Source organism: Cupressus sempervirens, chromosome 10 (genome assembly GCF_028749045.1).
Source record: "Cupressus sempervirens isolate cs-2001-9-10 chromosome 10, ASM2874904v1, whole genome shotgun sequence".
Classification (NCBI taxonomy): domain Eukaryota; kingdom Viridiplantae; phylum Streptophyta; class Pinopsida; order Cupressales; family Cupressaceae; genus Cupressus; species Cupressus sempervirens.
In genome coordinates, this window is record NC_143127.1 from 862,840,381 (window position 1) to 862,854,485 (window position 14,105).

Sequence of the window (14,105 nt, forward strand, 5' to 3'; positions counted from 1 at the left end):
AATATATGTAAAAATAATTCATGATATTGTGTTCTCAACATGATCAAATGAATAATTCCCCATTTTAAATGATCAAAAAATATATTAATAAATTTGTAAAAATAATAAATGATATTGAATTCTTTGAAAATATTATGTAAGATAAAGACTTTTTTCACTAGATTTTATATTCTTATTCTTACTTATGACAAAATAATAAGACTAAGACTGAGAATATATATATATTTATAGTTGGAATGAGTTATATCTATTATAATATTTATTAATATATGTAAAAATAATTCTAACTTTATCAAATGAACATTTTCTTATTTGATCCAAATATATGTGACTATAAGACATGAAAATATTATGTAAGATAAAGACTTTTTTCACTAGATTTTATATTCTTATTCTTACTTATGACAAAATAATAAGACCAAGACTGAGAATATATATTTATTTATAGTTGGAATGAGTTATATCTATTATAATATTTATTAATATATGTAAAAATAATTCGTAATAATGTATTCTGACTTTATCAAATGAACATTTTCTTATTTGATCCAAATATATGTGACTATAAGACATGAAAAATTTATATTATAAACGCTAGTGGTTATAAGATTCTAATGTTTACTTTCTAGAAAAACTTGAATATTATATAATAAACAATATTATTTATTGATCTTAATGTTTACTTTTTTGTAAGTTTAAAATAATATTTTTCAAATGAACATGCCTCAACTATAATATCATTCACATATTTGTAAAAGAAATATGGATAATACGGTAATCTTGAACATGATCAAGTGAACAAATGTCTAGTTTGAAAAATCCAGATTAAACTAACAAGAACTCAATAAAGAGAATTACTACTATAAGCATTTTTCCCGTTAAAATAAGAAATAAATATATTCTGTTGTAAATGATTCAATCCAAACAAAAATATAAAATGATATTCATGTGTTTTAAACAAAAATTTTCCGTTACTAATTTTGTCCGCAGTGGAGAGTCACGCATAGAACTACACTAGTTAATGTTTAGCAATCACACTTGAATGTGTCAACTATATTACGTTCAACAAGAGATACGGCTTGAATTGTTCAAGTGGAAACCTTGAATTTTCTCTACTTTAATACATTGTTAATTAAAGTTTGAAAGACATTTATTTCATCATATATATAAGCATTATGGTCAGCGCTTTTAAAGTTTGAAAGACATTTATTTCGTCATATATATAAGCATTATGGTCAAAGCGCTCATTTATAACTTTGCAAGACTTTAAAATATGAAGGCATTCAATTGTATTTTGAAGTCTATATATAAAAACAGCCCACAGCATAGAATTATAACGGTGTAACAATTATTTCGTTATGGCAGCAGGTGGGGGAGATGCAGATTCTAGATCTTTAGAACAAACACCCACTTGGGCGGTTGCCATTGTTGTTCTGGGCTTTATACTTGTTTCTATATTAATTGAACAAGCTATACATTTCCTCTCTAAGGTATTCTGTTATTTCTATTTATCTTTGATCTTTGTTTTGGCATATGTTGCATGCAATTCGATTGTGTAGAAGTTTTTGCATTATGTTTGATGAACTGTCATTAGAATGATAGAGAGCTAGAAATCATATTATGTGATGAATCAGAAAGCGTGATTCAACTAACTAAATAAAGGCTCAACATGATATTTGAATCATAGCCTAATGATGGATAACGTATGATCAAGAACGTTGATAAAAACATTAATATGATTCGATTATATTGAAGTTTTCATCAATGCTCTTGATCTTTCGCATGATCGACCATCAAGATATGATTCAATTCTCTTGAATCTCTCATCAGTGCATTAGATCATGCTTTCTTATTCATGGCAGAATACATTTTCTAGCTCTCTATTATTCTAATGATAGTTCATAAAACGTAATGCAAAAATTTCTACACAACTGATATGAAAGCTTCGATGCAATCGAATAGATCACAGAATGTGATTCAAAACATCAATACAGAAAGTTCAACACAATTGAATCTAGAAATAATCTGCACAACACAATAGATTGTCGAAACTTGATATCATGGTGAACTGAATGTTCCTTTTATGTCTTTCCAATGCAGTGGCTGAAGAAAGGTGGAAAGAAATCCCTGAGCAAAGCACTAGATAAGATCAAAGAAGGTGAATGATTTGCTGATTTTGTATTCAATCTCAGAGACATTAAGTTGTGGTGTTGTTTTTCTTCTCATCAAGGTTCATATGAATTTAGTATTAATTTATTTAACTCGATTATATGCAGAATTGATGCTATTGGGATTTATCTCACTTCTACTTACTGTTGGGCAAACAAGAATTGCAGAGATCTGTATATCTAAGAGCTTGGGAGACTCTTTGCTTCCATGTCCAAAGGAGGAGGCCTCAGAAGAAGATATTAGTATTGAGGAGATTGAAAAGTTTTCATTACATAGAAAACTCATGTTTATAGCTTCTAATGAAACACCATTAAGGCGTAGCTTGGCCACAAATGAGGTTACAACTGGTCATTGTGCTTCAAAGGTAGAAATTTGTGCTTGCTATTCATAAAAAATGGGGCTATTTCTAATGGAAAGAAAATTAAATGGTCTTGTCCTCTGTTCTTTTGATGAAGGGGAAGGTTCCTCTTATATCACAAGATGGACTCCACCAATTGCACATCTTCATTTTTGTATTGGCAATTTCTCATGTCTTGTCTTACATTGTAATTATGACACTAGGATGGGCAAAGGTATGAGTAGCTAGGCTTTCTCCTTGATATTGTTATATGCAAAAGAAATTTGTGGTCATGGTTAATAATTAGAATACTTTGCAGATGAAGAAATGGAAATCATGGGAGGAAGAGACTAAAACGCTGGATTATGAATTTTCAACTGGTTAGTCTGATATATTCCTTTTTTCTATATGTTTTTATGGATCTGTTGGACAGACAACATGTTCTTTTGAAATAGGGAAACTTCAGTAAACACAATGGTTGTATGATTAAATTTTATAACTTTTGTTGTAAATTGGGAACTTGCGTGGCGTAAGAGATAAAAGTTTGAATAGGTAAAACAAATGATATTAGATCATTCATTAATTCATATATATCATAAAACCTGACTTCATATGTTGGGTTGACTGTGGTAAATGAGAAACTAAGTTAAATATCAGTCTTTTGATTTGTTAAGTATATATGTTGCAGATCCTTCAAGGTTCAGATTCACTCGTGAAACTACTTTTGGAAGAAGGCATATGACCTTTTGGTCAACAACACCAATTCTTACTTGGATTGTAAGTAGCTTACCAATTCAAAGTCTTTCTTTTTCCAATTTTAAATTTAATTTCGGTACTGTTTATATGCACTAAAGTCTTGAGTCTTTCATTTACAGGTATGCTTTTTTAGGCAGTTTGTTAGATCTGTGCCCAAAGTGGATTATTTAACACTACGTCATGGATTCATACTGGTAAAATTTGTCATACCATACTTCAAAATCTCTACATTGTATTTGTATAGTTAATAAGAGACTTGTAGTTATATCTATGTTTAATTTTGCAGGCTCACTTTGCTCCACATAGTAAATTTGACTTTCAAAAATATATAAGGAGATCATTGGATGATGATTTCAGTTCTGTTGTATCTATCAGGTATGCTTTGTAATTCTAGATCATACAAAGTACCTTTGTAGTTTCAGATTAAGAATTATTAAAACATTTTTTTTAAATTGTTGATTTCCTTAATTTAAGATTTGATTTATTTAACAATTTACATCCTAATTTTGTGCAGTCCACCACTATGGTTTTTTGCCATCCTATTTTTACTTCTCAACAGAAGAGGTATGTCTAAATGACACTCTATTATTATTATTATTATATTTGACTGTATTACTTCTAATTAAGTGACTGATAACAATAAAAACTAATTGTACAGGGTGGTTCACATTTTTGTGGCTCTCATTCATTCCATTGATTGTAAGTTAACACAACAACATTCAATTCAATTGATTGAGTTTTATTGAGATAATTCAACATAAAAATAGTTTTCCGACCAGACACATGAAATTCTACAATAGACACTGTACACTATCACATACGAACATTAAAACTGTTTAAGCATGCCTCATTATAACAGATATTTCATCCTTTTTAACACCATGCAAGCTGAAAGTATCAGCTCTTTAATTTCTAAATACTAATTTAGAAAGACTAAAAACACTTTTGTTTTACAGATACTTTTGATAGTGGGAACAAAACTACAAGTTATAATAATTAGAATGGCACTAGATATTCAAGATAGAAATCCTGTCGTTCAAGGAGCTCCAGTCGTGAAGCCCAATGATAGATTATTTTGGTTTGGTCGACCCAAATTGATTCTCTATCTCATTCATTTTACACTGTTTCAGGTTAGACAAGCTTTTTTTCTTCTTAAGAATCATTTGTTTTATCTTTCTCTTCTTGACAAATTCTAATCATTAAATATTCATTTTGCAGAGTGCATTTCAGTTAGCTTTCTTCTTTTGGGCATGGGTAAGAAATAAAAATCATTATCCATATATCCTCATATATCTACTTTCAGTTTATTTTAAAGCTTGGATTTGTATATGTTTTCCTATCCTGACAAACTTACATTTATTTCTTATGATTAATGCAGTATGAATATGGTCCAAAATCTTGCTTCCATGATCGGATGGTGGACATTGTAATCAGAATAACTTGTGGGTAAGTTTATTTGAGGTGTTAAATTTCCCCAAATAGTCAATATGATGGTTTTGTAGTGCCCCAAGATGGAAATTTTTGAAATGTTTGGTATTAGAAAAAGCGATTTACTATGATCGTGAATGATAAAACACACACAACATTACAATATTCTAGTCACTCTTTATAAAGATTTTCCTTACAGTATTACATTTATATCCATATCTACAACATTGCTAACTCAAAATACATTACAATATTCTAGTCACTCTTTATAAAGATTTTCCTTTCAGTATTACATTTATATCCATATCTACAACATTGCTAACTCAAAATACATTTGTTTTTTATTAGGGTTGCAGTTCAAATACTTTGTAGCTATGTAACTCTCCCTCTCTATGCTCTTGTTACACAGGTATGCATTAAGATAGAAAGAAACACATTTCATTTATGGTCTTTTCAACATGATCACTGATAAATGAATATATGGGTTTTGTGATTGCAGCTAGGAACAAGCATGAAAACAACTATATTTGATGAAAAGATAGCCACTTCTTTGAAAAAATGGCAGAAGAGAGCTAAGAACAACATAAAAGAAAGAAGGCATGAAGATCTTTCAAGCAGGGGAACTACTCCATACGGAGGATCTTCTCCAATTCATCTTCTTCGAAAGTATTTAAGTTCAGGAGACTTAGAAAGGGCCCAAAATTTAGAGCAGGTTAAATATGATGTTGACACGGATGCACCATCTCCTTCTCACCATTCTCACCATAATGCCAATGAAAAACCAAAGGAAGAAATTCATGAAGACAAAAGAGATGATGAAACAAGTGGGATTGAGTTGAGCTTTGATTACTTTCGAAATGAAAATACGAAAAACATTATCTCTCCTTTTTACAAGGACAGTGATTCACGCAAGGAGGAACGTTAGCGGATGTGGCCAAGAGAAAAACCCTAATATTAAAAAGAGAAGGAATAGAGAACAAGCTAAGAGGAACGATAATTTGTGGTCATGGCAATTTATGAGCATTTGTATATATTTTAGAAAATTGGAATATAGTTTATTGAAGATAACAGATTTTTTCAATTTAAGAAATATTTTTGTTATGCTTTTGGAAAATAAGATGTCTAAGTTTTCTTAACAAATGTGGTAAGATCATGGTTAAAGTCTCACATCCATTTGATGGATTATAGCTCATATGATCTGAAATGTTGATGCCACACAATCTTTCCCGATAATAATAATAGCAAGATATCTTATTCTAAATGACATGAATATAATTGTGTTTTTTATATTGATATATGTAATGAAGGGTTTTAAGTCATTAGGAATTAGAATCAAACTAACAAAAATCAACAGACTAACAATAATATATTATGAATGGTCAAGGAAAAAAACTAATATTGGAAACAACTAATTAAGAGAGGTGACCAAGAAAGAAAAACCCTAATATTCAAAAAAGTAGAGAACAAGCTATGAATGAAGATAATTTGTGGTCGTAATGAGGGTTTGTCAAATAAGTCAAATGTATAGTGATAACATCTTTTTCTATATCATTGGTGTACTTATATGTAATTTAAGTGTTTTAGATGCCAAAATTCTTTCTAATAGAAATATTATCTAATTCAATATTGGAGAATACAAAGTTATGGTCTAACAAATAAATTATTTAAAAAATTGAAAAACATTTTATTGAAGATAATAGATTTCTACAATCTATGAAATATTTTTCTAATGCTTTTGGGAAATAAGATGTGCAAGTTCTTAACAACACTTCAAATCATATTCTATGAAGTGCCTAAGAATGTAGATGAGATCATTAGTAAAGTCTCACATCCTAATGATGAATTATAGAGTATGATTGGAAATGTTCATGCTAAAAATTTGAACAATAAGAACAATATAACAAGAAATACTATTCTGGATAACATGAATATAGTTGTGTTTTTTTATGCAGGGGCATCTTGGGTGTAAGGGAAATCTCGAATCACCCCCAAAAAATAAATTATTTCCATTATTTCAATAAGGATTATTTCAGTACAGAGTTACTATATGGGGAAACTTACTATATTTAGTAAGTGGATCATACAAGATCAGAATGTTTTGATTTCATAGGTGGAGATTCATCTTAGTTATTTCATCTTGCTACTAGAATTGCATTGACATACCATATGTATTAAAGAAGTTATAAAAAATTTTGGGCGTAAATCCTTTGAGCTCAAATTTGAAGGCCTAAATAATTTTGAAATGAGGTCGAACCTAAGCTAATGGATGTTTGCACAATCAACTATAATAGATTAGGAGTTTTCATTTATGAAAAGTACTCATATTTGAAAATCGAAGCTCGTATGCAAAATTTATGGCCTCCAAAAGTTGGGCTACCTAAAAGTATAATTCAAATTTTTTTGGGCCAAACTTATGTAATAATTATTTAGGGGTCAATCAAGGGTTAGTGCTAAATATCTAGAACCTTCTAGGGTGGTAAAAAATTGCCTGTATAAAGAAGGCTTATAGGTTGTTTAGGGTATTTTTTGGTGGTAGTTCATTGCTCTGTTTTGAAGATTATTATGAAGAAAACAACCATGTGTTTTTGTGTATTTTATTTCTAAAAATCTATAATTTCATACTTGTGGAGATAATAAGAAGAAAAATTGTATATTTTAGCAAAGCCCAAATATTATTCCAACTCCTTAATTGATGCCTAATTAATGGACCAAATTAAGCTCTCTCTCTCTCTCTCTCTCTCTCAATCTAACCTTGTGTAGTAGTAATAAAAAACCCAATTGGGTTCTACAAAACTTGATTGGGTTATGGCTTGGTGATAGCCTAGGAAAATGACCCAAAGGCTTGGGAGACTATTTTGCCTCCTTCTTTTTCCTTTAGACTTTTTTTTCATCTTCTAAGATGAATTCTCATCTTTTTCTTCATTAGGTACACTAATGGTAAAGTGGGTATCTATAAAATCACCACCATAATCCGACATGCCTTTTCAGCTTTCTAACCACATAATTTGTTCTTTTTTTGAACAACATTAACACTGTAAACTTTAATTACTATTACCAATGCCTTGACATTCTTCATAGACATATGTATACCATTTTTTTTAATAAATTTTTTATATACTTAACCAAATTCAAAATAAATTACATAGTATTGTTCTACACTTGATTATATACACATTTTTAAAAAAAAAATTCCATTTTCAATTATTTTGATGGAAGTTATGCTTAGCGTATGAACAAGAACCAAAATTTCAAGATGTAGTCTATTCAATAATTCATAACAAAAAAAAAATACTCATAAAATTACAAAAAAAATCACAACTTCTAGATATGACTCTTAACTATCATCCCACCAAAGGGATATGAAAAATGCTAAATATAACTATGTATTTTGTGATGCACACGAAAATAGATATATTATGTTATCTAAAAAAATCAAGAATTATTTTTTGTGTGCATAGGGTTTGACCCACCTAATCTTATCCATTTTGTAAAAACTCTAGTATTTTAGAAAATAGATTTGAATTACTATAATTTATATGTTTTACACATCTTGTCACTTTTAGTGGATGACCCTCAAATGTCTCATCCAAGTTCAGGTTTACCTAATTTCAAAAAAAGGGTGTCCACTTATACCCCCATTTTTGTACACCATCTTGGTGCACTTATTCAGATAGGGTATTTTAATGTCCCCAACACCAAGGAATGATAGATAGGAGAACTCAAGATGAGTCCATAGTTGTGTATGTGGATGATGATGCCAAATCATCACATTTTGAAGATGCTAAAAGAAGAGAAGTCCTAGTTAACAAGAGAGTCATGTTGAGTGGTGAGAATAAAACAAATCAAAGGTGCAGGTTGTTTTTCATCTGGTATAGTGTGAAGATAAGTGTTTTGATGTGAATATCAATGGTGGAAGCACTGAAAAATTGGTGACCCAAGGTATAGTCACATAGTTAAAAATCATAGGTAAAAAGACATGTGACCATACTAGATTGCATGGGTGGAGGATGACCAAAAGGTCATGGTCGGTGAGCAATGCCTAGTGAAGTTCAAGATTGGGGGCTACCATAATGAGGTACTATTTGATATCATACTTGTAGAAGTATGTCATATGTTACTAGGCAAGCCATGACAATTTGAAAGTCGTGTTGTGCATGATGGCCATGTGGATATTGTTATGATCCTGGTGGACAACCTTCACTAGAACCTTGGGGTTTTGGTGCAATGGTTCATACCATGTGGTATTAGAGTCTCCACCTAGGTTTGAGTCTCATAGCATGTGGCAACACCAACATTGGAGTGTTTGTCTAGGGCTCATATGACCAAGGGAGGGCCCACTATATGGGTGCACATGTAACCTAGAGTCTAGACTATGGAGTGTGGTGGGATGTTATAATCCTAGTGGGCGGTCTTCACTAGCACCTCAAGGTTTTGGTGCAATGGTTCATACCAGATACTTATTCCTTGACAAAGGATGAAGTGTGAGCTAAATAAATTGAAGGAACTAGAAGAAAAGGTATGTAGTGCTACTAGAATAGAAATTTTAGATGGAAGAAAGTTACTGGAGGGTATGAGACATGAGCGTGTATTCCTTTTCTATAATGTCAAGAGAGGTTAATGAAGAAGTAGATGACGTAATGCAAGGCAGGGGAGTCCCCAAAGGAGATGTCCTAGCCCCCTACTATAAAACCACGCAACAGAAACACAATAATAGGAAGCAATAACACAAGATCTGAAACCAAATCACATTAATATATTCATCAAATATAATTCATTACATGCAATGTGCCAGGCTGTAAGGCCTTCTTGGTTACGGCCAAAAGCAAGTAATAGTTTTGCAAGATCCCTTAAGATCCAATCCCAAACCCTAGCTAGTCTAGATCCACACTCTAGTAGAAACCCACAAGGGAGATCTCAACTTGTGCTCACAAGCCTACCAAGCTATCTCCTTATTTTCTAAGCCACAACTACTAGCTCTGCTCCAACTTCATCCAAGTGTAAACTACCTCACATTCAGTACTCTATCCATACATTCACAACCTCATCACAATCCTATTGTAAACTACCTCACATTCTGTGCTCTGCTTACAGACTCTGGAAAACTTGCTCTTCAGCTACTTCCCACACCCACTACTCTTCTGAGTGAATGAATAATCACTAAAGACTTCCCTAAAACCCCTAATTATACCAATCTAAGCCACAAGTTGGCCCAAAACACAAATTAAATGCCAAAGTCGGCCTCCTGCAACAATTAAATTCCCAAAATCGATGTCTTAGTAAAATCATGATATCTCCTAGCTCTAAATGAATTAGAACTCACGCTTCAAACCATAGGTAGAAGTCTGGGCCCTTTTCAATATTTGAAATTTTAATCCTTTAACTCATTGTGGAAAATTAGTTATATAGCCTAAAATAGACACCAAATATTCAGACCATGTCGAGAAACCAAAGACCATGCCGAGCTCCCAAGACCATGTCAAGCTGCATAGACCATGCTGAGATCCCTAGACCATGCCAAGCTCCATAGACCATGCCGAGCTCCCTAGACCATGTCGAGCTCCATAGATCATGCCAAGCTCCCAAGACCATGCTGAGCTACCTAGACCATGCCAAGCTCCATAGACCATGCCGAGCTCCCTAGACCATGAACTCCAAAGTAGTCACCAAGTAAATCCAAGTTGCTCCTGCATCAAACTCCCCAAGTAAATAGAAAAGTGTGTCCCACACTTTGATGCCCAAACAACCAAATTCATATTTACCAAAGGCTTCCACTCCAATAGGGATATGGAAACCAATCTGCACATCATCCACATCCACATCATTCTGTCAAACACCAGAATCTCATCCAACCAATCATCATGCTCACTCCTAGGAACAAACTGGACATAATGCTTCATCAAAAAAACCCCATCCATATCAACAACTAGTCAATCCATACTAGTAGCAACCAACTCCACATCAGTGACAATATAAAGATCTCCATCAACACATGTCAAACTCTCAACACCAACCATCTCATTGCTCACAACAAGATGCTCTGCAACACACAACTCACCACCAACAGCAACCAGGTCATCCATGACCAAGCACTCTTCAATTTTCATGTCAGACTCAACCAACTGATCATGAAAACCAAGCTCTATCCTAGCATCAACAAGGTTAGGAATATCTTTAGCAACAACTTCCAGCTATTTTGCAGGTTTTGTATCAGACTCCAAAAACTGATCAACAAAACCAAACTCTTCCACCTTGACCTTGTTATGCCATCTTCTCTCACAAACAAGTCTCTTAACTAGCCAAATGACTCTCTTCTAGATCGATAAAATCCAACTCCACAAATAGCTACAGAATTCCTTCCTTACCCTGTCCTTAACATGATCAACTAAGCTAGCTTCAAATCGAGCAATCATCTCAAAAAACCTCCTCTCCACCACATCATAGAGATTTGCAAGCATCTCAGGGTCCAATCCTCTCAAAGCTATCTCACAAGATCTTCGAAAACCCTCTACAATAAATCCTTCCCATGCTCCTTGTGACAACCTAGAATTGTTTTCAAGTAAGATCACAACTTGCCTCTTTGCATGAACAATCAGGAACCACATCACAAGTCTAGGACCAAGGATCCTGTAATCCACAAAATCTCTATGATCATGCCACAACAATATCAAACTTCCATCTTCGCATCCATCGATCAATTTGAATGTCCTCCCAAGGTCCTAGAATAAAGTGCCTCAACTTTGGCAATCTATCTACACACTCAGGAACAACCTTTTCTCTGATACCACTTGACATAATGCAAGATAGGGGAGTCCCCAAAGGAGATGTCCTAGCCCCCTACTATAAAACAAGATCTGATACCAAATCACAATAATATATTCAGAAAATATAACTGATTGCATGCAATGTGCCAAGCTATAAGGCCTTCTTGGTTATGGCCAAAAGTTCTGCAAGATCCCTCAAGATCCAATCCTAAACCCTAGCTAGTCCATATCTACACTCTGGTAGAAACCCACAAGGGAGATCTCAACTTGTGCTCACAAGCCTACCAAGCTATCTCCTTATTTTCTAAGCCACAGCTACTAGCTCTACTCCAACTTCATCCAAGTGTAAACTGCCTCACATTCAGTGCTCTATCCACACATTCACAACCTTATCACAATCCTACTGTAAACTACCTCACATTTAGTGCTTTGCTTATAGACTCACTAAAAATTGCTCTTTAGCTACTTCCCACACCCACTCCCCTTCTAAGTGAATGAATAATCACTAAAGACTTCCCCATAACCCCTACTTATACCAATCTAAGCCACAAGTCAGCCCAAAACAAAAATTAAATGCAAATACATAAATTAAATGCCAAAGTCAGCCTCCTACAACAATTAAATTCCCAAAATTGATGTCTTAGTAAAATCACGATATCTCCTAGATTTGGATGAATTAGAACTCACACTTTGAACTGTAGGTAGAAGTCTAGCCCCTCTTCAATATTTAAAAGTTTCATCCTTTAAATCATTGTGGAAAATTAGTTATATAGCCTGAAATAGACACCAAATTCTCAGACCATGCCGAGCAATCAAAGACCATGCCGAGCTCCCAAGACCATGCTGAGTTGCATAGACCATGCCAAGCTCCCTAGGCCATGCCGAGCTCCTTAGACAATGCCAAGCTCCATAGACCATGCCAAGATCCCAAGACCATGCCGAGCTACCTAGACCATGCTGAGCTCCATAGACCATGCCGAGCTCCCTAGACCATGAACTCCAAAGTAGTCACCAAGTAAATCCAAGATGCTCCTGCATCAATAGAAGATATATATCTCGAAGTTGTAGATTTTTTGAATGAGTTTTAGAATATTGTATCTAATTATGTGCCTGATGGATTACAACCTATAAGGAAGATCAATCATCAAATAGACTTGATTCCAAGAAATATTTTTCCAAATAAGGAAACACATACAATGACACTAAAATAAAGTGAAGAATTAAACATAAAAGTACATGCGTTATTGTAGAAAGGGTTGATTTGAGAGAGTTTGAGTCAATATGTTGTACTAGCACTATTATCAACAAAGAAGAATGGAGAATAGAGGGTGTGTCTAAATTCTAGTGCTATCAATAAGATTACAATCAAATAAAAATTTCTCTTGTCATAGATGGATCCTATTATGGATTGTTTGAGTTGAGCTTTTTATTTCACAAAGATAGATCTAAGGAGTAGATATCATCAGATTCTAAACATAAAAGGACATGAATAGAAGATTGAATTCAAGAAGAGAGAAGGGTTGTATGAGTGGTTAGACATGTATTTTGGGCTTGCACCAATTAATTTCATGCGACTCATGAATGAGGTACTAAAGGGATTTTTGGGAAAGTTTGTCATTGTTTACCTAGATTGTATTTTTACCTTTAGTAAGACATTGCAGGAGCATATCATGCATATTTGAAGGGTATTTAAGAAGTTGAGGGAAGAAAGATTACTGACTAATTTGAAGAAGTGTAGTTTTTTGGAGAATGAATTAATATATCTAGGACTTTTAGTTTGAGTAGAAGGTCTAAAAGTGGACCACACCAAGAAGGTGAAGGCTATCATTTAATGACATAATCAAAAGAGTGTTAAAGTAGTACATAAGATGTTTAATGGATTGAATATATTTTATAGAAAGTTATAAGAAGTTTAGCATTATTCATGGACCCTTGTATTGGCTTAACTTCCTTAAACCTCAAAACTGATGAATTGATATACTGGTAGACTTAGTTATCAAAAGTATTGTCATTGATGTCAAGAAAGAAGAAGAATCTAAGAATGGAAGGGAGAAATGACCAAAAAGGTACATTTATGTGTGACTCTAGTTTACAAGGGTGATCAGAGAGGAGAAGAAATATAGGGCCAACATAGATCATGAAGATGATCCACTTAGATGAAGTATGCTAAGTGAAGTCCATATGAATAGAAGGATGCCAAGAAAAAAGGAAAGCAAATCAAACAGTGGTCATACAACATGTTTTGGCCAAGTAAACTAGGAGAGCATAGAGTAGGATACATGTGAATGGTGATATGTTGACATATCAAGGAAAAATTAGAAGAATTCAAATTTGAATTCTTTCCAACAAGAGTAGGTCATCAATGATACATGACACACATAACTCTAGTACAAACATGTTACATATGAAAAGAGTGACACACTATTGCAACTAAAAGTTGAGATAGAAGTAGGGGTGAGAATTCAAATTTTGAATTTGTAGATTAGGGATTCTAAACAAAAAAAGGAAATGAATTATAAAAGGAGATAGAGTCAAAAGAGAAATTATTATATTGCTGAGTGATTAGCTACAAAACCAAGAGTGTCAAGCTAAGTGTAGTCTCAAGGTGGGAAGGGGAGTGATAGAGAGAAGTCACTTCCAAAGAGTGAATGAGT

The 14,105-nt window shown here is 33.3% G+C and overlaps 1 protein-coding gene across 1 annotated transcript; it reads left to right on the forward strand.

Moving 5' to 3' along the window:
- Window positions 1–1,358: 1,358 nt before the first annotated feature.
- Window positions 1,359–5,621, forward strand: LOC149536745 (MLO-like protein 6). The gene is made up of 15 exons (XM_089803021.1): window positions 1,359–1,490; window positions 2,101–2,158; window positions 2,277–2,533; window positions 2,625–2,741; window positions 2,826–2,886; window positions 3,195–3,283; window positions 3,382–3,456; window positions 3,549–3,637; window positions 3,777–3,826; window positions 3,921–3,961; window positions 4,219–4,392; window positions 4,481–4,516; window positions 4,641–4,708; window positions 5,039–5,099; window positions 5,190–5,621. Exons 1-15 carry the CDS (start codon window positions 1,359–1,361, stop codon window positions 5,613–5,615), a joined length of 1,734 nt encoding a protein of 577 aa, XP_089659147.1. The 3' UTR covers window positions 5,616–5,621.
- The last annotated feature ends 8,484 nt before the right edge of the window (window positions 5,622–14,105 follow it).